This window comes from Symphodus melops (genome assembly GCF_947650265.1).
Source record: "Symphodus melops genome assembly, chromosome: 6".
NCBI lineage: Eukaryota > Metazoa > Chordata > Actinopteri > Labriformes > Labridae > Symphodus > Symphodus melops.
Window position 1 is genome coordinate 28,197,600 of NC_136696.1, and position 27,792 is coordinate 28,225,391.

General features: G+C 42.5%; 4 protein-coding genes and 1 long non-coding RNA gene across 12 annotated transcripts in view; 4 read left to right on the forward strand and 1 right to left on the reverse strand.

Moving 5' to 3' along the window:
* LOC306825801 (uncharacterized protein) lies at positions 1 to 13,679 on the forward strand. Its single transcript, XM_079346757.1, has 5 exons — positions 1 to 86; positions 1,701 to 3,338; positions 8,136 to 8,454; positions 8,572 to 9,365; positions 12,168 to 13,679. The coding sequence occupies exons 2-5, from the start codon at positions 1,710 to 1,712 to the stop codon at positions 13,413 to 13,415; spliced, it is 3,990 nt and encodes a 1,329-aa protein (XP_079202883.1). The 5' UTR covers positions 1 to 86; positions 1,701 to 1,709; the 3' UTR covers positions 13,416 to 13,679.
* The window catches only part of LOC306825238 (troponin I, fast skeletal muscle-like), an 89,956-nt gene that overhangs the window by 26,156 nt on the left and 36,008 nt on the right, over positions 1 to 27,792 (forward strand). The window lies entirely within an intron of this gene.
* LOC306825597 overlaps positions 1 to 27,792 on the reverse strand; it is a 32,206-nt gene that overhangs the window by 4,004 nt on the left and 410 nt on the right. For 2 of the 5 annotated variants that reach the window (XR_013779293.1, XR_013779294.1), the window contains exons 3-4: positions 19,356 to 19,498; positions 18,962 to 19,069 (exon numbers count right to left, since the gene is read on the reverse strand). This is a non-coding gene — a long non-coding RNA (uncharacterized lncRNA). Of the gene's footprint in view, positions 1 to 85; positions 828 to 17,914; positions 18,547 to 18,707; positions 19,070 to 19,355; positions 19,499 to 27,792 lie in introns of those variants that run through there. The other 3 variants (XR_013779295.1, XR_013779296.1, XR_013779297.1) reach the window with 3 other exon arrangements.
* Positions 5,405 to 27,711, forward strand: LOC306825594 (E3 ubiquitin-protein ligase TRIM39-like). 4 transcript variants are annotated; one of them, XM_079346431.1, is made up of 2 exons: positions 5,405 to 5,711; positions 25,030 to 27,711. In XM_079346431.1, exon 2 carries the CDS (start codon positions 25,039 to 25,041, stop codon positions 26,677 to 26,679), a length of 1,641 nt encoding a protein of 546 aa, XP_079202557.1. In that variant the 5' UTR covers positions 5,405 to 5,711; positions 25,030 to 25,038; the 3' UTR covers positions 26,680 to 27,711. The 4 variants fall into 4 exon arrangements, with proteins under 4 accessions (XP_079202557.1, XP_079202555.1, XP_079202556.1 ...); XM_079346429.1 differs by lacking the exon at positions 5,405 to 5,711 and adding an exon at positions 14,950 to 16,194; XM_079346430.1 differs by lacking the exon at positions 5,405 to 5,711 and adding an exon at positions 14,950 to 15,230.
* LOC306825595 (zinc finger protein RFP-like) lies at positions 16,216 to 17,814 on the forward strand. Its single transcript, XM_079346432.1, has one exon. The coding sequence runs from the start codon at positions 16,259 to 16,261 to the stop codon at positions 17,681 to 17,683; it is 1,425 nt and encodes a 474-aa protein (XP_079202558.1). The 5' UTR covers positions 16,216 to 16,258; the 3' UTR covers positions 17,684 to 17,814.

Below are 27,792 nucleotides of genomic sequence, written 5' to 3' on the forward strand. Positions count from 1 at the left end.
GAAAGTTAGTTTGAGTCACATCAAGACGAGTCTGTCTGCTTCTTTCTGAAGACAAATTCAACTGAAGGTTTTTCTGACAAACTCTGGTGAGTACACTGAACTACAAACCAAAAACACTGAAGTGAAGAGGAGGTTTTAACTCGACCATTAAACAGAAATAAAAAACAGAGACTGCACTCAGACATCAGATAAACTGGTTTAGCTACAAGCTAACTGGCCCAGCTGAGTTGATCTTTGGAGTCTCTCCGTGATTTGAAGTTCAGTAGAAAGCAAACAGCACTTTGTTTTATCTGATCATCTTTTTCGGATCATTTAGTTGTAAAATCGAGGTTTGACCACTTAAATATTACTAAACACTTTGGTAAAAAGCTCTTTAAGCCTTTTATTTCTCAGTGCTAGTTTCTGCTGTGATCATTTGTAAAGTAGATCAACTGATCCTTTCACCGGATTTAAACGACAGTGATCTATTACTACTACTACAAACTAGTTAATTTGTAACTGAGTTGTGTCAGTTGTGTTTTTTTGCACCACAGGGACGTACGGTTCGTCCAGACCAAGCAGCAACTTCCTGTCTTAAAAAATGAAGCCAAAGTGTAAAATCCTGCAGTTAGTCAAGTGTCCACTAGAGGCGGGCTGCAGGAACACTGGAAGTCACAAACACACTGCAGGCAAAAAATCCAGTTTGACAGCATAAATTTACGTTTACAGTCTGGTTCAAAAAACAAAATAGGTCTTAAAACCTGCCTCAGCTCCAGCTCTCAGCCTGTTGTTAGGTTGAGTCAGCATTTCCAACATGGCGGCTGCTGCTGATGAGCCTCCTGAGCCCCCTGCAGGAACAGATCGGTAACATCACTCAGGCTTCGTCCATTAATATTTATAGTCGATAGTGTAGACTAGAAGAGCTTTACGTCCAAACAAACCAACACATCAGTCATTTGTTGAACTTCAGGTGGCCAATCAGGGATCAGCTTTTTAAAGGGGCTTTATGTAACATCAAGCGAACTACCTAACGGCCAAATGATTGATATATAGCTACAAGTTACATATATGTGTAACTTTTTACATGAACAAATCGTTTTTTTAATGTTTAACTGATGTGACAGGTAGATGTTCACTGTCTATCTCTATCTTTTCACAAAAAGGGAAAAAAAGGAATCAGGTCTGATTTGTCTGCCTTTGTTTGCCTGTGTCACTTTATTTGCATTCTCCTCTTCCTCTTCACTCCGCTTACAGAAATCAACAGTACAAACTACAAAATCCTCACACACTCCCGGTCTTTACCTGCACAGCCAGAAGCCGCCTTCCACACACTTCTATCCGTCCTTGGAGCTCTCACAGGCAGACACACTCATCACACACTCCTGCTCTCAGGCAATGCCTGCCCAGACGCTCGTTTGTAGGATGGAGAATGAAACACAGACTCCTTCACAGAGGGTTGACTGTACCAAACCGGACCTCTTAGTGGAAATGGGGCTGTACTGTTGTCAGCAACTCTAAAACTAAAGTTGTCATGTTAGAAAAACAAAGCAACATGTAGATCATATGAGCTTTAGTTGTACAACATCATCAACATATCATTGATGTTATAGAATACAAAGTCTAGAATCCAAAATATATCCTTGGTATTCAAGTTAACCAAACTTGAACGATTTATAAAAATCAAAATTTGTTTTTGTTGAAATGTTACTTTTTGTCCTCAGGTTGTTGAAATGTCTGCTGCCAGCTTTCTGCTGACTGAAGATCAGTTCCTGTGCTCCATCTGTCTGGATGTGTTCACTGATCCTGTTGCCATACCATGTGGACACAACTTCTGTAAAGCCTGCATCACTACACACTGGGAGAGTAATGACTCCTGTCAGTGTCCCAACTGTAACAAGGTTTTCAACTCAAGACCAGAACTACAAGTCAACACGTTCATCTCTGAGATGGCTGCTCAGTACAAACAGTCAGCTCAACAGGAAGCCAGCAGCAGCTCAGAGCAACACGGGTCCAAACCAGGAGAAGTTCCCTGTGACGTCTGCACTGGAACCAAACTGAAGGCCCTGAAGTCCTGCCTGGTGTGTCTGGTTTCTTACTGTGAGACTCACCTGCAGCCTCATCTGACCATGTCAGGTCTGAAGAGACATCAGCTGATCAACCCCGTAGAGAACCTGGAAAGCAGGATGTGTGAGAAGCACGACAAACTGCTGGAGCTGTTCTGTAAGAACGACCAGATGTGTGTCTGCATGCTGTGCACTGTTTTAGACCACAAGACTCATGATGTTGTTCCTCTGAAAGAGGAATATCAAGGAAAGAAGGCCGAGCTGGGGAAGACAGAGGCTGACATTCAGCAGATGATCCAGAAGAGACGACAGAAGATTCAGGAGATCAAACACTCAGTGGAGCTCAGTGATGAGAAAGCAGACAGAGAGATCTCAGAAGGTGTTCAGGTCTTCACCGCTCTGAAAGAATCTGTTGAGAGAAGCCAGGCCGAGCTCCTCGACACGATCAAAGAGAAGCAGAGGAAGACGGAGAAACAGGCTGAAGGCTTCATCAAAGAGCTGGAACAGGAAATCTCTGAGCTGGAGAAGAGAAGCACTGAAGTGAAGCAGCTCTCAGGCTCTGAAGACCAGCTCCACCTCCTCCAAAACTTCACATCACTGAACGCTGCTCCACCCACCAAGGACTGGACTGGAGTCAGAGTCCATCCACCTTCATATGAGGGGACTGTGAGGAGAGCTGTGAGCCAGCTGGAGGAGACCATCAGAGAACAGATGAAGAAGCTGATCTGTAAGGAGGAGCTGAGGGTCCAGCAGTATGAGGTGGATGTGACACTCGATCCTGATACAGCAAATCCCTGGCTCATCCTGTCTGATGATGGAAAACAAGTTAAACATGGTGATGAAAAGAAGAATCTCCCAGACACTCCAAAGAGATTTAATCAGTTTTTGTACGTCTTATCAAAGCAGAGTTTCTGTTCAGGCAGATTTTACTTCGAGGTTCAGGTTAAAGAGAAGACTGGTTGGGGTTTAGGAGTGGTCAAAGAGTCGATCAACAGGAAGGGAAAAATCACACCAAGACCTCAGGATGGTTACTGGGCGATATGTTTGAGTAATGGAAGGGAGTATGAAGCTCGTACTGACCCTGATGTTCGTCTCTCTCTGAAGTCCCGTCCTGAGAAGGTGGGGGTGTTTGTGGATTATGAGGAGGGTGTGGTCTCCTTTTATGACGTTGATGCTGCAGCTCTGATCTACTCCTTCACTGGCTGCTCCTTCACTGAGAGACTCTACTCATTCTTTGGTCCCTGCAACAAATCTGGTGGTAAAAACTCTGCTCCTCTGATCATCTCTCCTGTCAGTCACACTGAATAGAACTATTTCAGAACTCATCAATTGATGTGATCGTGTTTATTTGTTGACATACACGTTACCTTTATTCCTGCTTGTTTCTCTTTTGAGTCACTTTACATTTAAGAACTAAATCAAACCAACTTTACTGCATTAGTGAATACAATCCAACATTATTTGATCTGTTATAATAACTGCTTTAAGAGGAAAATAAAGTTTCCGCTGCTTTGTTTTGGAGTTTTTGTCTTTGAACTTAAGAATAGTTTTTCTTTAAAGTAATCTATCTATCTTCAAACAATTCGCATGGTCTAGAGGAATTATCTTACCTTTTCAATAGAAGTGAAGACATCTCTGGGTTGGTTTTTATTCCCAAAACCGATCGAAGCTCCGTCCAAGAATGAAAATCACAGGATGAACAGGAATCACTGCTTCCCAAAAACTCCAGAGGCTATACTGGTTTCACTTCAGTTTGTCAGGATGAGACCCATTAATGTGGCGGTGTTTGGGTATCTCGGATTGGGTCTGGTAGGCTCAGTCATTATTGCATCATTTCTTTATATCTTTAGAAGAGTTACCAATCAAGATTGAAGTCACCTAAAATAAGAATCTCATTGTGTACATATTGAGAAAGAAGGTCTTTACAATTTATTTAGGTGCTAATACTGCTTCCATGGTGGAAATATGAAAACTGTTTTAACAAATACAGCAGCCCCCCCCCCCCCACCTCTGCCAATCCTGCTGTCCACCCAAGCGAGGTTTCTGTGATAACTGCAATATCAGGATCGCTGTGAGAGCAATATTTATTAGATGATCTATTTTCATGTGGGCTTAAATTCTGATATTCAAATGGATTAATCCCAACGCTTGTATTGATTTAGAAGTACGAGGGTTACTCGCACTTTGGGGTCAAGTGTCCAGGCCAGGGTTCCTAAAATGATGTTTAAATTTATCTTAACATAGAAATTCAACAAGAGTGTTAAAAAAAAAAAAAAGTATGAATTCAGTAATGCCAACTGAACTGACAGGTCTGTAATGTCATGTGATGATAATAAATTTTGTCCGATAATGCAGAGTATATGAGAATATCTGATGTGTCACACAGCTTTTATTTTGTTTAAATCTGCAGCTGAGAGAAACTAGAAACCAGCGTGCAGAGAATACATGAGAGCCGATGTCGCCCTCTACTGGAGGTTATAGAAAGTGCAGTCTGGCAGAGAGACAGACCTCAGATTAGAGTCTTTTCCTGTGAGTGTTGAAGATGAGGAGGCCATTTAAGATCTAATGGTGTCTGCAGTTTTTCAAAATAAGATTTTGAAATGTTTTACCCGAGTTCTTCCAAAGAGGTATTTTATTCCCGAAATTGTAAAAATCAAAGAGAAGCATGTGTGTAGCCCAGTGTTTAAAGTCTTTTGCTTTACTCTCTCTGTTCTGTTATATCATCAGTAAACATTTTACACATAAAGAAAAGAGGATAAACCGTCTGGAAAGCAACTAAAGAGTTAAATTACAGGCAAAACAGAGAGTTCAACGTTTGAGGAGAAGTTTCATAGAGACGGTGATGTGAGGTTCAGTTCTGTTTTATTGTTTTCTGTGTGAGGTTGTGTTGTCCTTTCTCCCCCTCCCTTCTCTGTTTCTTTTCTCCTCTGCAGGTATGTGAGTGGCAGGGGGTGTGGCTGGCTCCTCCAGGCAGCAGACGAGGCACACCTGTCTTCCATCTAATCAACCCCTCCATATAAGCCTGGCTGTCACCCTACTCCTGTGCCAGATAATTCCGTATCACTCGGTAGTGGTCACGGTTTGCCTTCAAGCAAATTGTTTCATAGCCTCTTGTGGATTTTGTGCTTTTGCTTTTTTGAACAGTTGGACTGATCGTGTGTTTTTCCTTTTTTCTAGTTTTTGTTGGTGTGCCACCTGGATCGTCGAGCAAGCCAGCCTCCTGCCTTCACTGCCTGCTCTTTTGTTTTGGACATTAAATATCTTTTTGGTTAAAAACTATTTTTGTTCGTCTCTGTCTCTGCATTTTGGGGTCCGCCAAAAGCAAAACCTAACAGGTGAAAGACGACTTCAGGAAGTCTTTTGTTAAGGAAGAGGATGAGGGTCAAACATAAGAAATAATGACAGGAGGGGAAAAATGTCATCATGCACATTGAGAAAAAATATTTTAAGTAGAGAAAAAAGAGGAGCTACGATAAAGGAGGAGGGACTACACGAAAAGAGGAGGGGCTACACAAGAGGAGGAGGGGCTACAATAAAAGAGGAGGAGCTACAACGTGTTTTTCTCTGAAATGAAAGTTAAAGTTAGTCTGCGTCAGAGCTGCATCGAGACGAGTCTGTCTGTTTCTCTCTGAAGACAAATTCAACTGAAGGTTTTTCTGACAAACTCTGGTGAGTACACTGAACTACAAACCAAAAACCTTCCTGTTGAGGGGAATTTAAATTTCCCTCGGGATCAATAAACAGTCAGTCTGTCAGTGAAAAGGAGGTTTTAACTTGACCGCTAAACAGAAAAAAACAACAGAGACTGCACTCAGACGAGTCACAGCTATGCTTATGTTAACATAATTACAAGTGTTTTAACCTTTTTCTTTAATCACCAAACCAGATTTCATTACAAAGTTTTTGTGCTTGAGTTGTTTCTGCCACATACATGTTTAAAGCGCTCGATATGTTTATTAATCACTGGGAAACCACTGGATAAACTGGTTTTGCTACAAACTAATAATAGCCTGGCTGACTTGATCTTTGGAATCTCTCAGTGATTCACAGTTCAGTAGAAAGTCAACAGCACTTTGTTTTATTTTAAAGCAGAGTTCTCTCTTGTGTCTAATATTTTCTGAACAGACTGACGCTGGTAAATTACTTCTGTTAAAGGCCGATTGTTTGACATTTTAGTCAAATATCTCATGAATCTAGTTTCTCCTGTGTAAATGTGTCTGTGTGTCCTGACTGTCTACAGCTGGAGTCCCGCTGGCTTGTTGTTGTCAAAGCTGTGTTTACATGGACAGGACGGCCGGCTCCGCCACTTGTGTATAAAAGCTGTTTTAGTCAAGGACTAGAGAAAAAGGGAACATCGGAATCACCGTCAAGCTAACTAAAGAGCGCTAACAAAAATAAAGAATTGTCCGGTTAGATTTTTAAATTCAGTATGTACATTATAATAACTGAGGTTGTGCAACATAATCAACATATCGTTGACGTTTGTGAAATCAAATAACTCATAAAATAGCAGGCGGGGAATAAAACGCTCTTTGAGTGAACCCGGGCTAGATAGTCAAGTAGAGTACGAGTACGTTATGTTTGTGTTCAAACTGAATGAACCGCACTTTGGGGTCAAGTGTCCAGGCCAGGGTTCCTAAAATGATGTTTCAATTTATCTTAACATAGAAATTCAACAAGAGAAAAAAAAGTATGAATGCAGTAATGACAACTGAACTGACAGGTCTGTAATGTCATGTGATGATAATAAATTTTGTCCGATAATGCAGAGTATATGAGAATATCTGATGTGTCAAACAGCTTTTATTTTGTTTAAATCTGCAGCTGAGAGAAACTAGAAACCAGTGTGCAAAGAATACATGAGAGCCGATGTCGCCCTCTAGTGGAGGTTATAGAAACTGCAGTCTGGCAGAGAGACAGACCTCAGATTAGAGTCTGTTCCTGCGAGTGTTGAAGATGAGGAGGCCATTTAAGATCTAATGGTGTCTGCAGTTTTTCAAAATAAGATTTTAAAATGTTTTACCCGAGTTCTTCCAAAGAGGTATTTTATTCCTGAAATTGTAAAAATCAAAGAGAAGCATGTGTGTAGCCCAGTGTTTAAAGTCTTTTGCTTTACTCTCTCTGTTCTGTTATATTATCAGTGAACATTTTACACATAAAGAAAAGAGGGTATACCGTCTGGAAAGCAACTAAAGAGTTAAATTACAGGCAAACAGAGAGTTCAACGTTTGAGGAGAAGTTTCATAGAGACGGTCAAAGACGACTTCAGGAAGTCCTTGAATATCTTTTGTTAAGGAAGAGGATGAGGGTCACACATAAGAAATAATGACAGGAGGGGAAAAATGTCATCATGCACATTGAGAAAAAATATTTAATGTAGAGAAAAAATAAGAGGAGCTACGATAAAGGAGGAGTGTTTATTAATCACTGGGAAACCACTGGATAAACTGGTTTTGCTACAAACTAATTATAGCCTGGCTGACTTGATCTTTGGAATCTCTCAGTGATTCACAGTTCGGTAGAAAGTCAACAGCACTTTGTTTTATTTTAAAGCAGAGTTCTCTCTTGTGTCTAATATTTTCTGAACAGACTGACGCTGGTAAATTACTTCTGTTAAAGGCCGATTGTTTGACATTTTAGTCAAATATCTCATAAATCTAGTTTCTCCTGTGTAAATGTGTCTGTGTGTCCTGACTGTCTACAGCTGGAGTCCCGCTGGCTGTGTTGTTGTCAAAGCTGTGTTTACATGGACAGGACGGCCGGCTCCGCCACTTGTGTATAAAAGCTGTTTGAGTCAGAGAAAAAGGGAACATCGGAATCACCGTCAAGCTAACTAAAGAGCGCTAACAAAAATAAAGAATAGTCCGGTTAGATTTTTAAATTCAGTATGTACATTATAATAACTGAGGTTGTACAACATAATCAACATATCGTTGACGTTTGTGAAATCAAAAAACTGATAAAATATATTCCTGATAAACCAAGTAACCAAACTGGTATGATTACTGGTATACTGACTGGTATATGACAGATCAAAATTATTCAACTGTCCTAATTTGTTGAATTTTCACTTGTGTTCCTCCAAACTGTCAGTGTCCCGACTGCAACAAGGTTTTCTACACAAGACCAGAACTACAAGTCAACACGTTCATCTCTGAGATGGCTGCTCAGTACAAACAGGCAGCTCAACAGGAAGCCAGCAGCAGCTCTGAGCTGATCGACCCCGTGGAGAACCAAGACAAGACTCATGATGTTGTTCCTCTGAAAGAAGAATATGAAGGAAAGAAGGCCGAGCTGGGGAAGACAGAGGCTGACATTCAGCAGATGATCCAGAAGAGACGACAGAAGATTCAGGAGATCAAACACTCAGTGGAGCTCAGTGATGAGAAAGCAGACAGAGAGATCTCAGAAGGTGTTCAGGTCTTCACCGCTCTGAAAGAATCTGTTGAGAGAAGCCAGGCCGAGCTCCTCGACTCGATCAAAGAGAAGCAGAGGAAGACGGAGAAACAGGCTGAAGGCTTCATCAAAGAGCTGGAACAGGAAATCTCTGAGCTGGAGAAGAGAAGCACTGAAGTGAAGCAGCTCTCAGGCTCTGAAGACCAGCTCCACCTCCTCCAAAACTTCACATCACTGAACGCTGCTCCACCCACCAAGGACTGGACTGGAGTCAGAGTCCATCCACCTTCATATGAGGGGACTGTGAGGAGAGCTGTGAGCCAGCTGGAGGAGACCATCAGAGAACAGAAGAAGAAGCTCTATGAGGAGGAGCTGAAGAGGGTCCAGCAGTATAAGGTGGATGTGACACTCGATCCTGATACAGCAAATCCCTATCTCATCCTGTCTGATGATGGAAAACAAGTTAAATATGTTGATGAAAAGAAGAATCTCCCAGACACTCCAAAGAGATTTAATCAGTGGTTTTATGTCTTATCAAAGCAGAGTTTCTCTTCAGGCAGATTTTACTTCGAGGTTCAGGTTAAAGGGAAGACTGAGTGGGTTTTAGGAGTGGCCAAAGAGTCGATCAACAGGAAGGGAAAAATCACACCAAGACCTCAGGATGGTTACTGGATGATACGGTTGAGGAATGGAAATGAGTACACAGCTCGTGCTGACCCTCCAGTCCATCTCTCTCTGAAGTCCGGTCCTAAGAAGGTGGGGGTGTTTGTGGATTATGAGGAGGGTCTGGTCTCCTTTTATGACGTTAATGCTGCAGCTCTGATCTACTCCTTCACTGGCTGCTCCTTCACTGAGAGACTCTACTCATTCTTTGGTCCCTGCAACAACTCTGATGGTAAAAACTCTGCTCCTCTGATCATCTCTCCTGTCAGTCACACTGAGTAGAACTATTTCAGAACTCATCAATTGATGTGATCGTGTTTATTTGTTGAAATACACGTTACCTTTATTCCTGCTTGTTTTTCTTTTGAGTCAGATTACTTTTAAGAACTAAATCAAACCAACTTTACTGCATTGATGAATACAATCAAACATTATTTGATCTGTTATAATAACTGCTTTAAGAGGAAAATAAAGTTTCTGCTGCTTCTAATGACTTTGTTTTGGAGTTTTTTCTCATTTTAAATCAACTTCAGAATTTACTTCAACTTAAGAATACTTTTTTCTTTAAAGTAATTTCAGTGAGCCTGATAATCAGAAGTGTTTTAATTTCATTTGTATCATCTGTTTTTTTCTAAATCAATTTTAAAAATGTTTTAACTAAAATAATGAAGTGTTTCGCAAAAACCTTCCAAAATAAAACAGGCAGGTCAGATAAACATCTGATCTTTAAAGCTCCTGGAAAACTGATTTGTACTATTAAAAATCTATATGTGATGGACACAGTCGGCATCAAGGGGAACGCCCACAAAACATCACTTCATGTTCACGCTGAGAGTCAGCTGAGAGAAACTGAAAACCAGTTTGCAAAGAATACATGAGAGTCGATGTCGCCCTCTAGTGGAGGTTATAGAAACTGCAGTCTGGCAGAGAGACAGACCTCAGATTAGAGTCTTTTCCTGCGAGTGTTGAAGATGAGGAGGCCATTTAAGATCTAATGGTGTCTGCAGTTTTTCTAAATAAGATTTTAAAATGTTTTACCCGAGTACTTCCAAAGAGGTATTTTATTCCTGAAATTGTAAAAATCAAAGAGAAGCATGTGTGTAGCCCGGTGTTTAAAGTCTTTTGCTTTACTCTCTCTGTTCTGTTATATCATCAGTAAACATTTTACACATAAAGAAAAGAGGGTACACCGTCTGGAAAGCAACTAAAGAGTTAAATTACAGGCAAAACAGAGAGTTCAACATTTGAGGAGAAGTTTCATAGAGACGGTGATGTGAGGTTCAGTTCTGTTTTATTGTTTTCTGTGTGAGGTTGTGTTGTCCTTTCTCCCCCTCCCTTCTCTGTTTCTTTTCTCCTCTGCAGGTATGTGAGTGGCAGGGGGTGTGGCTGGCTCCTCCAGGCAGCAGACGAGGCACACCTGTCTTCCATCTAATCAACCCCTCCATATAAGCCTGGCTGTCACCCTACTCCTGTGCCAGATAATTCCGTATCACTCGGTAGTGGTCACGGTTTGCCTTCAAGCAAATTGTTTCATAGCCTCTTGTGGATTTTGTGCTTTTGCTTTTTTGAACAGTTGGACTGATCGTGTGTTTTTCCTTTTTTCTAGTTTTTGTTGGTGTGCCACCTGGATCGTCGAGCAAGCCAGCCTCCTGCCTTCACTGCCTGCTCTTTTGTTTTGGACATTAAATATCTTTTTGGTTAAAAACTATTTTTGTTCGTCTCTGTCTCTGCATTTTGGGGTCCGCCAAAAACAAAACCTAACAGGTGAAAGACGACTTCAGGAAGTCTTTTGTTAAGGAAGAGGATGAGGGTCAAACATAAGAAATAATGACAGGAGGGGAAAAATGTCATCATGCACATTGAGAAAAAATATTTTAAGTAGAGAAAAAAGAGGAGCTACGATAAAGGAGGAGGGGCTACACGAAAAGAGGAGGGGCTACACAAGAGGAGGAGGGGCTACAATAAAAGAGGAGGAGCTACAACGTGTTTTTCTCTGAAATGAAAGTTAAAGTTAGTCTGCGTCAGAGCTGCATCGAGACGAGTCTGTCTGTTTCTCGCTGAAGACAAATTCAACTGAAGGTTTTTCTGACAAACTCTGGTGAGTACACTGAACTACAAACCAAAAACCTTCCTGTTGAGGGGAATTTAAATTTCCCTCGGGATCAATAAACAGTCAGTCTGTCAGTGAAAAGGAGGTTTTAACTTGACCACTAAACAGAAAAAAACAACAGAGACTGCACTCAGACGAGTCAGAGCTATGCTTATGTTAACATAATTACAAGTGTTTTAACCTTTTTCTTTAATCACCAAACCAGATTTCATTACAAAGTTTTTGTGCTTGAGTTGTTTCTGCCACATACATGTTTAAAGCGCTCAAAATATTTATTCATCACTGGGAAACCACTGGATAAACTGGTTTTGCTACAAACTAATTATAGCCTGGCTGACTTGATCTTTGGAGTCTCTCAGTGATTCACAGTTCAGTAGAAAGTCAACAGCACTTTGTTTTATTTTAAAGCAGAGTTCTCTCTTGTGTCTAATATTTTCTGAACAGACTGACGCTGGTAAATTACTTCTGTTAAAGGCCGATTGTTTGACATTTTAGTCAAATATCTCATAAATCTAGTTTCTCCTGTGTAAATGTGTCTGTGTGTCCTGACTGTCTACAGCTGGAGTCCCGCTGGCTGTGTTGTTGTCAAAGCCGTGTTTACATGGACAGGACGGCCGGCTCCGCCACTTGTGTATAAAAGCTGTTTGAGTCAAGGACTAGAGAAAAAGGGAACATCGGAATCACCGTCAAGCTAACTAAAGAGCGCTAACAAAAATAAAGAATTGTCCGGTTAGATTTTTAAATTCAGTATGTACATTATAATAACTGAGGTTGTACAACATAATCAACATATCGTTGACGTTTTGAGAAATCAAAAAACTGATAAAATATATTCCTGATAAACCAAGTAACCAAACTGGTATGATTACTGGTATACTGACTGGTATATGACAGATCAAAATTATTCAACTGTCCTAATTTGTTGAATTTTCACTTGTGTTCCTCCAAACTGTCAGTGTCCCGACTGCAACAAGGTTTTCTACACAAGACCAGAACTACAAGTCAACACGTTCATCTCTGAGATGGCTGCTCAGTACAAACAGGCAGCTCAACAGGAAGCCAGCAGCAGCTCTGAGCTGATCGACCCCGTGGAGAACCAAGACAAGACTCATGATGTTGTTCCTCTGAAAGAAGAATATGAAGGAAAGAAGGCCGAGCTGGGGAAGACAGAGGCTGACATTCAGCAGATGATCCAGAAGAGACGACAGAAGATTCAGGAGATCAAACACTCAGTGGAGCTCAGTGATGAGAAAGCAGACAGAGAGATCTCAGAAGGTGTTCAGGTCCTCACCGCTCTGAAAGAATCTGTTGAGAGAAGCCAGGCCGAGCTCATCGACACGATCAAAGAGAAGCAGAGGAAGACGGAGAAACAGGCTGAAGGCTTCATCAAAGAGCTGGAACAGGAAATCTCTGAGCTGGAGAAGAGAAGCACTGAAGTGAAGCAGCTCTCTGGCTCTGAAGACCAGCTCCACCTCCTCCAAAACTTCACATCACTGAACGCTGCTCCACCCACCAAGGACTGGACTGGAGTCAGAGTCCATCCACCTTCATATGAGGGGACTGTGAGGAGAGCTGTGAGCCAGCTGGAGGAGACCATCAGAGAACAGAAGAAGAAGCTCTATGAGGAGGAGCTGAAGAGGGTCCAGCAGTATAAGGTGGATGTGACACTCGATCCTGATACAGCAAATCCCTATCTCATCCTGTCTGATGATGGAAAACAAGTTAAATATGTTGATGAAAAGAAGAATCTCCCAGACACTCCAAAGAGATTTAATCAGTGGTTTTATGTCTTATCAAAGCAGAGTTTCTCTTCAGGCAGATTTTACTTCGAGGTTCAGGTTAAAGGGAAGACTGAGTGGGTTTTAGGAGTGGCCAAAGAGTCGATCAACAGGAAGGGAAAAATCACACCAAGACCTCAGAATGGTTACTGGATGATACGGTTGAGGAATGGAAATGAGTACACAGCTCGTGCTGACCCTCCAGTCCATCTCTCTCTGAAGTCCGGTCCTAAGAAGGTGGGGGTGTTTGTGGATTATGAGGAGGGTCTGGTCTCCTTTTATGACGTTAATGCTGCAGCTCTGATCTACTCCTTCACTGGCTGCTCCTTCACTGAGAGACTCTACTCATTCTTTGGTCCCTGCAACAACTCTGATGGTAAAAACTCTGCTCCTCTGATCATCTCTCCTGTCAGTCACACTGAATAGAACTATTTCAGAACTCATCAATTGATGTGATCGTGTTTATTTGTTGAAATACACGTTACCTTTATTCCTGCTTGTTTTTCTTTTGAGTCAGATTACTTTTAAGAACTAAATCAAACCAACTTTACTGCATTGATGAATACAATCCAACATTATTTGATCTGTTATAATAACTGCTTTAAGAGGAAAATAAAGTTTCTGCTGCTTCTAATGACTTTGTTTTGGAGTTTTTTCTCATTTTAAATCAACTTCAGAATTTACTTCAACTTAAGAATACTTTTTTCTTTAAAGTAATTTCAGTGAGCCTGATAATCAGAAGTGTTTTAATTTCATTTGTATCATCTGTTTTTTTCTAAATCAATTTTAAAAATGTTTTAACTAAAATAATGAAGTGTTTCGCAAAAACCTTCCAAAATAAAACAGGCAGGTCAGATAAACATCTGATCTTTAAAGCTCCTGGAAAACTGATTTGTACTATTAAAAATCTATATGTGATGGACACAGTCGGCATCAAGGGGAACGCCCACAAAACATCACTTCATGTTCACGCTGAGAGTCAGCTGAGAGAAACTGAAAACCAGTTTGCAAAGAATACATGAGAGTCGATGTCGCCCTCTAGTGGAGGTTATAGAAACTGCAGTCTGGCAGAGAGACAGACCTCAGATTAGAGTCTTTTCCTGCGAGTGTTGAAGATGAGGAGGCCATTTAAGATCTAATGGTGTCTGCAGTTTTTCTAAATAAGATTTTAAAATGTTTTACCTGAGTTCTTCCAAAGAGGTATTTTATTCCTGAAATTGTAAAAATCAAAGAGAAGCATGTGTGTAGCCCGGTGTTTAAAGTCTTTTGCTTTACTCTCTCTGTTCTGTTATATCATCAGTAAACATTTTACACATAAAGAAAAGAGGGTACACCGTCTGGAAAGCAACTAAAGAGTTAAATTACAGGCAAAACAGAGAGTTCAACATTTGAGGAGAAGTTTCATAGAGACGGTGATGTGAGGTTCAGTTCTGTTTTATTGTTTTCTGTGTGAGGTTGTGTTGTCCTTTCTCCCCCTCCCTTCTCTGTTTCTTTTCTCCTCTGCAGGTATGTGAGTGGCAGGGGGTGTGGCTGGCTCCTCCAGGCAGCAGACGAGGCACACCTGTCTTCCATCTAATCAACCCCTCCATATAAGCCTGGCTGTCACCCTACTCCTGTGCCAGATAATTCCGTATCACTCGGTAGTGGTCACGGTTTGCCTTCAAGCAAATTGTTTCATAGCCTCTTGTGGATTTTGTGCTTTTGCTTTTTTGAACAGTTGGACTGATCGTGTGTTTTTCCTTTTTTCTAGTTTTTGTTGGTGTGCCACCTGGATCGTCGAGCAAGCCAGCCTCCTGCCTTCACTGCCTGCTCTTTTGTTTTGGACATTAAATATCTTTTTGGTTAAAAACTATTTTTGTTCGTCTCTGTCTCTGCATTTTGGGGTCCGCCAAAAACAAAACCTAACAGGTGAAAGACGACTTCAGGAAGTCTTTTGTTAAGGAAGAGGATGAGGGTCAAACATAAGAAATAATGACAGGAGGGGAAAAATGTCATCATGCACATTGAGAAAAAATATTTTAAGTAGAGAAAAAAGAGGAGCTACGATAAAGGAGGAGGGGCTACACGGAAAGAGGAGGGGCTACACAAGAGGAGGAGGGGCTACAATAAAAGAGGAGGAGCTACATCTGTTTTTCTCTGAAATGAAAGTTAAAGTTAGTCTGCGTCAGAGCTGCATCGAGACGAGTCTGTCTGTTTCTCGCTGAAGACAAATTCAACTGAAGGTTTTTCTGACAAACTCTGGTGAGTACACTGAACTACAAACCAAAAACCTTCCTGTTGAGGGGAATTTAAATTTCCCTCGGGATCAATAAACAGTCAGTCTGTCAGTGAAAAGGAGGTTTTAACTTGACCACTAAACAGAAAAAAACAACAACAACAGAGACTGCACTCAGACGAGTCACAGCTATGCTTATGTTAACATAATTACAAGTGTTTTAACCTTTTTCTTTAATCACCAAACCAGATTTCATTACAAAGTTTTTGTGCTTGAGTTGTTTCTGCCACATACATGTTTAAAGCGCTTGATATGTTTATTAATCACTGGGAAACCACTGGATAAACTGGTTTTGCTACAAACTAATTATAGCCTGGCTGACTTGATCTTTGGAATCTCTCAGTGATTCACAGTTCAGCAGAAAGTCAACAGCACTTTGTTTTATTTTAAAGCAGAGTTCTCTCTTGTGTCTAATATTTTCTGAACAGACTGACGCTGGTAAATTACTTCTGTTAAAGGCCGATTGTTTGACATTTTAGTCAAATATCTCATGAATCTAGTTTCTCCTGTGTAAATGTGTCTGTGTGTCCTGACTGTCTACAGCTGGAGTCCCACTGGCTGTGTTGTTGTCAAAGCCGTGTTAACATGGACAGGACGGCCGGCTCCGCCACTTGTGTATAAAAGCTGTTTTAGTCAAGGACTAGAGAAAAAGGGAACATCGGAATCACCGCCAAGCTAACTAAAGAGCGCTAACAAAAACAAAGAATTGTCCGGTTAGATTTTTAAATTCAGTATGTACATTATAATAACTAAGGTTGTACAACATAATCAACATATCGTTGACGTTTGTGAAATCAAAAAACTCATAAAATATATTCCTGATAAACCAAGTAACCAAACTGGTATGATTACTGGTATACTGACTGGTACATGACAGATCAAAATTATTCAACTGTCTTAATTTGTTGAAATGTCACTTTTTGTCCTCAGGTCCAACTGTAACGAGGTTTTCAACTCAAGACCAGAACTACAAGTCAACACGTTCATCTCTGAGATGGCTGCTCAGTACAAACAGTCAGCTCGACAGGAAGCCAGCAGCAGCTCAGAGCAACACAGGTCCAAACCAGGAGAAGTTCCCTGTGACGTCTGCACTGGAACCAAACTGAAGGCCCAGAAGTCCTGCCTGGTGTGTCTGGCTTCTTACTGTGAGACTCACCTGGAGCCTCATCTGACCATGTCAGGTCTGAAGAGACATCAGCTGATCGACCCCGTGGAGAACCTGGAAAGCAGGATGTGTGAGAAGCACGACAAACTGCTGGAGCTGTTCTGTAAGAACGACCAGATGTGTGTCTGCATGCTGTGCTCAGTCACAGAACACAAGACTCATGATGTTGTTCCTCTGAAAGAAGAATATGAAGGAAAGAAGGCCGAGCTGGGGAAGACAGAGGCTGACATTCAGCAGATGATCCAGAAGAGACGACAGAAGATTCAGGAGATCAAACACTCAGTGGAGCTCAGTGATGAGAAAGCAGACAGAGAGATCTCAGAAGGTGTTCAGGTCTTCACCGCTCTGATGGAGACGATGCAGAGAAACCTCAACAAGCTCCTCGACACGATCAAAGAGAAGCAGAGGAAGACGGAGAAACAGGCTGAAGGCTTCATCAAAGAGCTGGAACAGGAAATCTCTGAGCTGGAGAAGAGAAGCACTGAAGTGAAGCAGCTCTCTGGCTCTGAAGACCAGCTCCACCTCCTCCAAAACTTCACATCACTGAACGCTGCTCCACCCACCAAGGACTGGACTGGAGTCAGAGTCCATCCACCTTCATATGAGGGGACTGTGGTGAGAGCTGTGAGTCAGCTGGAGGAGACCATCAGAGAACAGAAGAAGAAGCTCTATGAGGAGGAGCTGAAGAGGGTCCAGCAGTATGAGGTGGATGTGACACTCGATCCTGATACAGCAAATCCCTATCTCAACCTGTCTGATGATGGAAAACAAGTTAAACATGGTGATGAAAAGAAGAATCTCCCAGACACTCCAAAGAGATTTAATCTGTATAACTACGTCTTATCAAAGCAGAGTTTCTCTTCAGGCAGATTTTACTTCGAGGTTCAGGTTAAAGGGAAGACTAACTGGACTTTAGGAGTGACCAGAGAGTCCATCAACAGGAAGGGAAGATTCACTGAAAGACCTCAGGATGGTTCCTGGACGATATGTTTGAGTAATGGAAGGGAGTACAAAGCTCGTGCTGGCCCTGATGTTCGTCTCTCTCTGAAGTCCGATCCTGAGAAGGTGGGGGTGTTTGTGGATTATGAGGAGGGTGTGGTCTCCTTTTATGACGTTGATGCTGCAGCTCTGATCTACTCCTTCACTGGCTGCTCCTTCACTGAGAGACTCTACTCATTATTTAATCCCTGGAACAACGACAGTGGTAGAAACTCTGCTCCTCTGATCATCTCTCCTGTCAGTCACACTGAGTAGAACTATTTCAGAACTCATCAATTGATGTGATCGTGTTTATTTGTTGACATACACGTTACCTTTATTCCTGCTTGTTTTTCTTTTGAGTCACTTTACTTTTAAGAACTAAATCAAACCAACTTTACTACATTGATTAACTTAACTAAGCAAAAGTATGATTTATTCGATTACTCGATTAATCGACAGGATATTCGATAGAATACTCGATTACTAAAATATTCGATAGCTGCAGCTCTACTTTACTTTTAAGAACTAAATCAAACCAACTTCACTACATTGGTGAATAGACTCAAACATTATTTGATCTGTTATAATAACTTTTTTAAGAGGAAAAATAAAGTTTCTGCTGTCTAATGACTTTGTTTTGGAGTTTTTGCTCATTTTAAATCAAAATATTTACTTCAACTTAAGAATAGTTTTTCATCAAAGTAATCTATCTTTAAAGAAAAAGTATCAAAAGTGATCTATCTAGCTTCACACAATTCAAATGGTCTAGAGTAATTATCTTACCTTTTCAATAGAAGTGAAGACATCTCTGGGTTGGTTTTTATCCCCAAAACTGATCGAAGCTCCGTCCATGAATGAAAAGCTTTTTCGTGTTCGATCTAGTTTTTGTCCGACGCCGTTCAGATTCTAGTTTGGTTCGACGGGCTTCTACAGATAAAACTTTTTTCTCTTGTTTTTTGTGTTTACGTGGAGTCTGTGAAGGAGTCTGTGTTGTGTTAGAGACCGGTCGTTTATTTGTGATAACAGATTTCATCTTAGTTTCATTCTCCATCCAGTTAGACACAACTGTCGTTCTCTGTAAGAAGAGCTGTGTGAGGAGGACGTCGAGAACGCGCAGAGAACGTCACTTCCTGCAGCTTTCACGTAAAATCGAACCCGGGTTCATCAAAAAAAAAAAAAAAATTATACAGGCAATAGATTGACAGTGAATGTATAATTTTTAACATCAGCTAACCGTCCTCTTACTAATGGTCAATAAAACATCATTTAATTATGTGACAAAGTTACACATAGCCACTTCAAGCCGCCACAATAGTAAATGACAGTAATTTATGGTAAACTACACATCTAGTCACCCCAAATGCACAGGTAAAAATAAAGTAAACCACGCCCACACTGCTAATTACTGAAAATAATATGAAACAGATATAAAGAGCAAAATATAACAAATAATCAACAGAGGTAAAAATACACATTATGGCTCCTACATTTATTGTAAACATATCTTGATGTGACAGACACTCAGGGCTGATTGAGTGTTTTCTAGCTTACCTTGTTGGGTAATAAACAGCAGAAACATCCACCTTTGGCACCAGCACGCAGTTTATTCTGATAACACACTCTCACTTTGTCTGTCCCGGTAGCTCTTGTAGTTATAACCTCTAAAAAAAAAAAAAAAAAAAAGGCTGAAACAAACAACACATATTAATAAGCTAACAGTTGGTAAAACAAGCTAGGCTACAACTCGGAGATCGATAGTTGAAGCTGTTTGAGTTTGGGCCGAAATGACTCGACAATAAATCAATTAGTTCAAAGAAGTGTTTGATGAAGATTATTGGAGACTCTGTTAAACACACCTTAAAGCATTAAAATCACTTCTTTGACTGCGAGTAAATCAAACTTATTTTAGAAGTATTTCAGCGGAGCTCGTTGCTAAGGAACTCACCATGGCAACGGCGGCACGGAGCTGACTGGCCTCCTCGCGCACACGCACGGGCTGAACCACTCAAGTCTGCAGGGACTCCAGCAGAGGGCAGCACAGCATAAGACTGACAAAGAAGAAGCTGTTTGTATCCTTCCCTGTCCTGTCTAAAGATAAAGAAGTAACCTTTATAACGTTTAAATGACATCTATCCATTTAATCACTTCTTATACAGAAGATTTAATTTGAATAATAATTTGTGGGGATTTTGTGAGACCGGAGTAGATCATTTTTGTGAACTCTAGCTTGCGTTTCAGAGCTTCTTCCTAATAACTTATTTAAAACCCTGTTTATGTTCAATTAAAACTGGAGTGTTAATGCAGGAGAGAAGTTAAGTTCAAATCTGAAAAGATGTCGCAGGTTTTGTCTCAACAGAGGGAACAAAATCTGCATGAAGAGGCAGAGTCAGCGTAACAGGAGAAGCAGTTCAACGTGACGTCTGTCGAATGAAAGTGAAAGTGTTTCAGAGAAACAGCTGCGCTGCAATCCAGACAAGTGTCTCTGTCACTCAAAAGGTTTCATCTCAACAACACGGCAAAGCCTCTCCGGTGAGTAACAACTATTAAAATGTATGATCGAAGATGCAGCACAAGAATAAAACGTTAGCTCCTCTTTAATGTTTACTTCAGTTTTAAGCAGGCAGGCGTTCGGTTTGTTGATCCTGCACTGAGAATATGTGTTGTAACTCGAGAAATTAAATATTCAACATCCAGTCCAGCACCTGATTTCTAATGTATGCATTGATATTACAGTCTGTTCATAACATCAGCTCATGTTCGTTTAGTTCTTTTGTGACAGAACCACAAAAAGAATGATCATTTCAAAATCCATAGAAAAAGAAATTCAATTGAAACGTAAAATAAATACTATTCCATAGTAGTGAAAGACATGATGTAGGGGCATCAATTAACCTGTAGGAAAAGGGAGGAGGGCGGTGATAAGGGGAGGGGGGAAGAGGAACAAGAGAGCCCAGGGGACCAGGGACCAGGTGACGGAAGGAAAAAAGTTCAGTGACAGGGAAAAGTTTTTCTGCAGCTGACAATTAAGTTTCATATGCTGTTGGGGTTTAAGGTGTTTTAGAAAAAATAAACAGTGAAATATGAAGGGATCAAATCAACCAACGGGAAAATAAGGATTTCCAACCTTTTTTTCATTCATTCCTGGACACGCGGCTCGTGGCTGAGGAAAAGTTTGTCGATGCCAGGGAACGGGACATTTTCTTTCCAAGGATCCGGGTGAGATCGCTTTTGTTTCCCTTATTTGTGGCCTGCGTTGGAATAACCCTGTTTGGATTTTATTTTTTTGGATTACGGTGCTTATTTTTGATGACTGAATGTTTGGGATGCGCATACGGTCGCACCGACGGAGGATTTATTTTGGATAAACAGAGACTAAGAGACCGTAAAATATGAACTTTTGTTTGCTTTATGTGGTTTTCGTATGGGGGTATTGTTGAATGGTTTTTTGGGGGTTTGTTAGGGCAAGTCAAGTGATTATTTGGGCCGTTATTAATTGTTTTGTTTTGTGTATGATCAATCACATGACAGATGGGAATTTCCCGACAGTAATTAAATTGAAGTGAGTGAAATCGAGTTTGGGCAAAGGGTTTAATTGAGTGGTTTAGTTACATTAACGACAAGTTTCCCTGAATCCCTGGTGTGAGTTGATAGATAGATAGATACTTTATTGATCCCGAGGGAAATTCAAGGCATCCAGTAGCAGTATACAGACAGGCAGGACACAAGACATTAGTTACAACACACCCGCTCCCCCCCCCCCCCCCCCCCCCCCCTCTGTATACAACAATCCCCCAAACAAGATTTAGCAGCCCCTATGTGACTAAGACTAAATATAATTACAGGTTAAACCTGTGCAGTTAGCATTAGACTTAAAACTTATATAGCATAATGTACATAACCTGTGAAGGGGAGAAAAACATGTGTGCTGATTAAAAGAGACCTGTAAACAGTTAAAGAGCCTTAGAAACAAAGTGCTGACCTTCTAGAAACTAGTTACATGTGCATGTACAGAGGTGTTTGTGGTAGTGCCAGAGGTGTGAGTACAGTCGTTAAACAGTCAATGCAGGGATGCAAATTGGGCCATTGGCATGCTCAGCAACATAAAGGAGCAGTGATTAGCATTAAGTGTCCAAAACAATAAGGTGAAACCAGGGGTGGTTAGGGTGATTGCCATTTAAGTACCCAACTATTGAGGAGCAGATTAGCATTAAGTGTTGAAGAAAATAGAGTGAAACTTGACCTAATTAGGGTGATCATGTCAACCATTACAGATGTAGCATAACACAACAGTAGGATGAAACCAGACATGATTAGGGTGATTATCATTAAAGTGACCAGTGCTCAGTAAGGTGACTATCAATATGTATTAAAGTGTCCAACTGGAGGCTGACTCTGAGGTCAGCAGTGCAGATGAGGAGTGAGAAAAAAAAAAGTGAAAAATGAGTCCAGGGTTCACCGTGTGCTTCTTCCCTGCCGTGACAGTGAAGTGTTGTACAGTCTTATGGCCTATAGGGGGACAAAAGAGTTCTTGAGTCTGTCCATGGAGCACGACTGTGACAGCAGTCTGTCACTGAACATGCTCCTCTGCCCGGTGAAGGTGCTGTGCAGAGGGTGGTGTGTGTTGTCCATGATGGAGAGCATTTTGTCCTGAGTCCTCCTCTCTACCACTGTCACCAGTGAGTCCAGCTCTGTGCCCACCACAGAGCCGGCCCTCCTCACAAGTCTGTCCAGGCGTGCTGCGTCCCTCTTCTTGCAGCTTCCTCCCCAGCACACCACTGCGTAGAAGAGGACGCTGGACACCACAGATTGGTAGAACATCTGCAGCAGCTTTTTGCAGATGTTGAAGGACCCCAGCCTTCTCAGGAAGTACAGACGACTCTGTCCCTTCCTGCAGGTAGTGTCCATGTTAGGCGACCAGTCCAGCTTGTCACCCAGCTGCAGCCCCAGGTACCTGTAGGTCCTGACCACCTCCGCGTCGACCCCCCCGATGGAAACAGGTTCTAGATGTGGTTTGTTCCTTCGGAAGTCCACCACCATCTCCTTGGTCTTGGAGGTGTTTAGCTGCAGATGGTTGGCACTGCACCACGTCACAAAGTCCTCGATCAGGCTCCTGTACTCCTCCTCCTGTCCATCCCTGACACAACCAACTATTGCATTGTCGTCCGAGTATTTCTGCATGTGGCAGAGCTCAGAGTTATACTGGAAGTCCGAGGTGTACAGGGTGAACAGGACGGGGGAGAGCACAGTCCCCTGTGGTGCTCCGGTGATGCTGACCACAGTGTCAGATGTGCAGTCCTTCAGTCTGACGTACTGTGGTCTCTCTGTGAGGTAGTCCGTGATCCACCTCACCAGGTGCTAGTCCACCCTCATCTCGGTCAGCTTGTCTCTCAGTAGGAGGGGATGGATGGTGTCGAAAGCGCTTGAGAAATCAAAGAACATGATTCTCATCACGCTGCTCCCTTTGTCCAGATGAGAGTAAGCCCTGTGTAGAAGATAGAGGATGGCATCGTCCATTCCCACCTTTGCCTGGTATGCAAACTGCAGGGGATCCTGTGCGTGTTGGACCTGGGGTCTGAGGTGTTGGAGCAGCAGCCGTTCAAAGGTCTTCATAACGTGGGATGTCAGAGCGATTGGTCTGAAGTCGCCTGGCTCACTGGGGTTTTTCTTCTTGGGGACCGGGGTGAGGCACAAGGTCTTCCAGAGCACAGGAACCTTCCCGAGCCGCAGGCTCATGTTGAAGACGTGCTGAAGTGGCTCCCCCAGCTCAGCAGAGCAGGCCTTTAGCATCCTGGGACACACCTTGTCCGGACCTGCTGCCTTCTTGGAACGGAGTCTCTTCAGCTCCTTGCTCACCTGGTCTCTGGTGATGGTGGGGGGGGATGGATTGTCTCTGGAGATTGTGTTTGTCCTGGAGGAGGTGTTGGGGGGAGTGAGAGGGAGTGAGGGGGTGTGTAGAGGGGTGTTGGGGGGACAGGCACTGGCTGCAGCGACGGGGCTGTCAAACCTGTTAAAAAACAAGTTGAGCTGGTTTGCTCTCTCAGGGTCCCCGTCTTCTGCGTTGTTGTTTTTCTTCTTGCAGCCTGTGATGGTTTTCATGCCCTCCCAGACCTCCCTCATGTTGTTCTGCTGCAGCTTCTGTTCTACATTCCTTCTGTACTCCTCCTTTGCCTCTCGGAGTCTGACCTTGAGTTCCCCCTGCACACGCTTCAGCTCTGCCTGGTCTCCCTCCTTGAATGCCCTTTTCTTCCTGTTAAGGATCTCCTTGACATCGCTGGTGATCCAGGGCTTGTTGTTCGGGAAGCAGCGCACAGTTTTTGTGGGAACCACAACGTCCATACAGAAGTTCATGTAGTCAGTTGTGCAGTGTGTGACCCCCTAAATGTCCTCACCATGAGTCTCTTGCAGGGCACTCCAGTCAGTGGTCTCAAAATAATCTCTGAGAGCCTCCTCTGCCTCAGGAGACCACTTTCTGAAGGTGCGTGTTGTTACCGGTTGTCTCTGGATCTTAGTCTTGTACTGTGGCTTGAGTAGGACCAGGTTGTGATCGGACTTCCCCAGAGGTGTTAAGGGGGTGGCAGTGTAGGCGTCCTTCACGTTTGCATACAGGAGGTCTATTGTCCTGTTCTTCCTGGTGGGACAGCTTACAAACTGGTGAAAGTCCGGTAGTGTAGAGTTCCATTTAACATGGTTAAAGTCCCCTGAGATGGCAATGAAAGCCTCAGGGTGCAGTGTTTGTAATCTCGAGATGTTCGAGTGGATGACGTCACACGCAGTCTCGACGTGTGCTCGTGGAGGAATGTAAACAACAACAACAATGGCGTGGGAGAACTCCCTGGGCATGTAGCAAGGACGGAGACCTACCGCCAGCAGCTCCATGTCTTTGCTGCACGTTGCCTCCTTCACAGTAACATGTCCATGGTGGCACCATCTGGTGTTAATAAACAGTGCGAGTCCTCCTCCTTTCCGTTTGTCGCTGCGTTTCGTGTCTCTGTCCGCTCTCACTGTAGTGAAGCCCGGTAGATCCACGTTAGCGTCCGGGGTGTTTTGAGTCAGCCAGGTTTCTGTGAGGCACATTAAACTGCACTCTCTAAATGTCCGGTTGTTCCTCATGAGAGCAGCCAGCTCGTCTGTCTTGTTGGTTAGACAGTTTACGTTCCCCATAACGATCACCGGAACCGAGGGCTTGTACTTCCATCGCTTAGCCGCTAGCCTAGCCTTTAGCTTAGCGCCGGCTCGCCAGCCTCTGTACCGCCGCCTCAGCTCCTCAGGTATCGGGTGAACGATGCTGGCTTGTCCCGCTGTCCGGAGTGAGAGCAGCTTCTCTAAGATACATAAAGTTATAGACTGAAAGTGTACTATAAAAACTATAAAAGTAGAAGTTGGCACAGAGCCAAAACAAACGAATAACGTATCAAGACGAGTACGACAGGGACGGAGCTACTGAATGTGCAGCCACTCGCGTCGGCGCACAGGTGACTCAACCCTTAAGGGGTGAGTGTAACACTTTCTCTGAGTAAATGAAGACAACGACATCCAGAGTGACTCAAACATTGACTGATTTCATTAAACCAATAAACAAAACCTATTCAGTGACAGTTTTTCACACTTTTTGTCCTCAGGTTGTTGAAATGTCTGCTGCCAGCTGTCTGCTGACTGAAGATCAGTTCCTGTGCTCCATCTGTCTGGATGTGTTCACTGATCCAGTCACCATACCATGTGGACACAACTTCTGTAAAGCCTGCATCACTAAACACTGGGATAGGAATGACTTCTGTCAGTGTCCCAACTGCAACAGGGTTTTCAACTCAAGACCAGAACTACAAGTCAACACGTTCATCTCTGAGATGGCTGCTCAGTACAAACAGTCAGCTCAACAGGAAGTCAGCAGCAGCTCAGAGCAACACAGGTCCAAACCAGGAAAAGTTCCCTGTGACGTCTGCACTGGAACCAAACTGAAGGCCCTGAAGTCCTGCCTGGTGTGTCTGGTTTCTTACTGTGAGACTCACCTGGAGCCTCATCTGACCATGTCAGGTCTGAAGAGACATCAGCTGATTGACCCTGTGGAGAACCTGGAAGGCAGGATGTGTGAGAAGCACAACAAACTGCTGGAGCTGTTCTGTAAGAACGACCAGATGTGTGTCTGCATGCTGTGCTCAGTCACAGAACACAAGACTCATGATGTTGTTCCTCTGAAAGAAGGATATGAAGGAAAGAAGGCCGAGCTGGGGAAGACAGAGGCTGACATTCAGCAGATGATCCAGAAGAGACGACAGGAGATTCAGGAGATCAAACACTCAGTGGAGCTCAGTGATGAGAAAGCAGACAGAGAGATCTCAGAAGGTGTTCAGGTCTTCACCGCTCTGATGGAGGCGGTGCAGAGAAACCTCAACAAGGTCCTCGACACGATCAAAGAGAAACAGAGGAAGACGGAGAAACAGGCTGAAGGCTTCATCAAAGAGCTGGAACAGGAAATCTCTGAGCTGGAGAAGAGAAGCACTGAAGTGAAGCAGCTCTCAGGCTCTGAAGACCAGCTCCACCTCCTCCAAAACTTCACATCACTGAACGCTGCTCCACCCACCAAGGACTGGACTGGAGTCAGAGTCCATCCACCTTCATATGAGGGGACTGTGGTGAGAGCTGTTGGTCAGCTCGAGGACATGATCAGTAAACCAATCAAGGAGCTTTATGAGGAGGAGCTGAAGAGGGTCCAGCAGTATGAGGTGGATGTGACACTCGATCCTGATACAGCATATCCCTATCTCATCCTGTCTGATGATGGAAAACAAGTTAAATATGGTGATGAAAAGAAGAATCTCCCAGACACACCAGTGAGATTTAATCAGTGTTATTATGTCTTATCAAAGCAAAGTTTCTCTTCAGGCAGATTTTACTTCGAAGTTCAGGTTAAAGAGAAGACTGGTTGGGGTTTAGGAGTGGTCAAAGAGTCGATCAACAGGAAGGGAGGAATCACACCAAGACCTCAGGATGGTTACTGGATGATATGGTTGAGTAATGGCAATGAGTATGAAGCTCGTACTGACCCTGATGTTCGTCTCTCTCTGAAGTCCCGTCCTGAGAAGGTGGGGGTGTTTGTGGATTATGAGGAGGGTGTGGTCTCCTTTCATGACGTTGATGCTGCAGCTCTGATCTACTCCTTCACTGGCTGCTCCTTCACTGGGAAACTCTACTCATTATTTAATCCCTGCAACAAATCTGGTGGTAGAAACTCTGCTCCTCTGATCATCTCTCCTGTCAGTCACACTGAGTAGAACTATTTCAGAACTCATCAATTGATGTGATCGTGTTTATTTGTTGACATACACGCTACCTTTATTCCTGCTTGTTTCTCTTTTGAGTCACTTTACATTTAAGAACTAAATCAAACCAACTTTACTACATTGATGAATACAATCAAACATTATTTGATCTGTTATAATAGCTGCTTTAAGAGGAAAATAAAGTTTCTGCTGTCTAATGTCTTTGTTTTGGACTTTTTGCTAATTTTAAATCAACATATTTACTTCAACTTAAGAATAGTTTTTCTTTAAAGTAATCTATCTTTAAAGAAAAAGTATCAAAAGTAATCTATCTAGCTTCACACAATTCAAATGGTTTAGAGGAATTATCTTACCTTTTCAATAGAAGTGAAGACATCTCTGGGTTGGTTTTTATCCCCAAAACCAATCGAAGCTCCGTCCATGAATGAAAAGCTTTTTCGTGTTCAATCTAGTTTTTGTCCGACGCCGTTCAGATTCTAGTTTGGTTTGACGGGCTTCAACAGATAAAACCTTTTTTTCTCGTTTTTTGTGTTTACGTGGAGTCTGTGAAGGAGTCTGTGTTGTGTTGGAGACCGGGCGTTTATTTGTGATAACAGATTTCATCTTAGTTTCATTCTCCATCCATTTAGACACAACTGTTGTTCGCTGTAAGAAGAGCTGTGTGAGGAGGACATCGAGAACGCGCAGAGAACGTCACTTCCTGCAGCTTTCACGTAAAATTGAACCCGGGTTCATCAAAAAAAAAAAAAAAAATGATACAGGCAATAGATTGACAGTGAATGTATAATTTTTAACATCAGCTAACCGTCCTCTTACTAATGGTCAATAAAACATGATTTAATTATGTGACAAAGTTACACATAGCCACTTCAAGCCGCCACAATAGTAAATGACAGTAATTTATGGTAAACTACACATCTAGTCACCCCAAATGCACAGGTAAAAATAAAGTAAACCACGCCCACACTGCTAATTACTGAAAATAATATAAAACACATATAAAGAGCAAAATATAACAAATAATCAACCGAGGTAAAAATACACATTATGGCTCCTACATTTACTGTAAACATATTTTGATGTGACAGACACTCAGGGCTGATT

Excerpts from the sequence above, each read along its gene's own strand:
- LOC306825801 (XM_079346757.1), top strand. The coding sequence starts at position 1,710 with ATGTCTGCTGCCAGCTTTCTGCTGACTGAAGATCAGTTCCTGTGCTCC. Across the intron at positions 3,339-8,135 it reads TGATCATCTCTCCTGTCAGT|TGTCCCGACTGCAACAAGGT; the intron begins CACACTGAATAG and ends CCAAACTGTCAG. Across the intron at positions 8,455-8,571 it reads AGACAGAGAGATCTCAGAAG|AGCTGGAACAGGAAATCTCT; the intron begins GTGTTCAGGTCT and ends GCTTCATCAAAG.
- LOC306825595 (XM_079346432.1), top strand. The coding sequence starts at position 16,259 with ATGGCTGCTCAGTACAAACAGTCAGCTCGACAGGAAGCCAGCAGCAGC.
- LOC306825594 (XM_079346428.1), top strand. The coding sequence starts at position 19,838 with ATGAAAGTGAAAGTGTTTCAGAGAAACAGCTGCGCTGCAATCCAGACA. Across the intron at positions 19,940-25,029 it reads AACACGGCAAAGCCTCTCCG|GTTGTTGAAATGTCTGCTGC; the intron begins GTGAGTAACAAC and ends TTTTGTCCTCAG.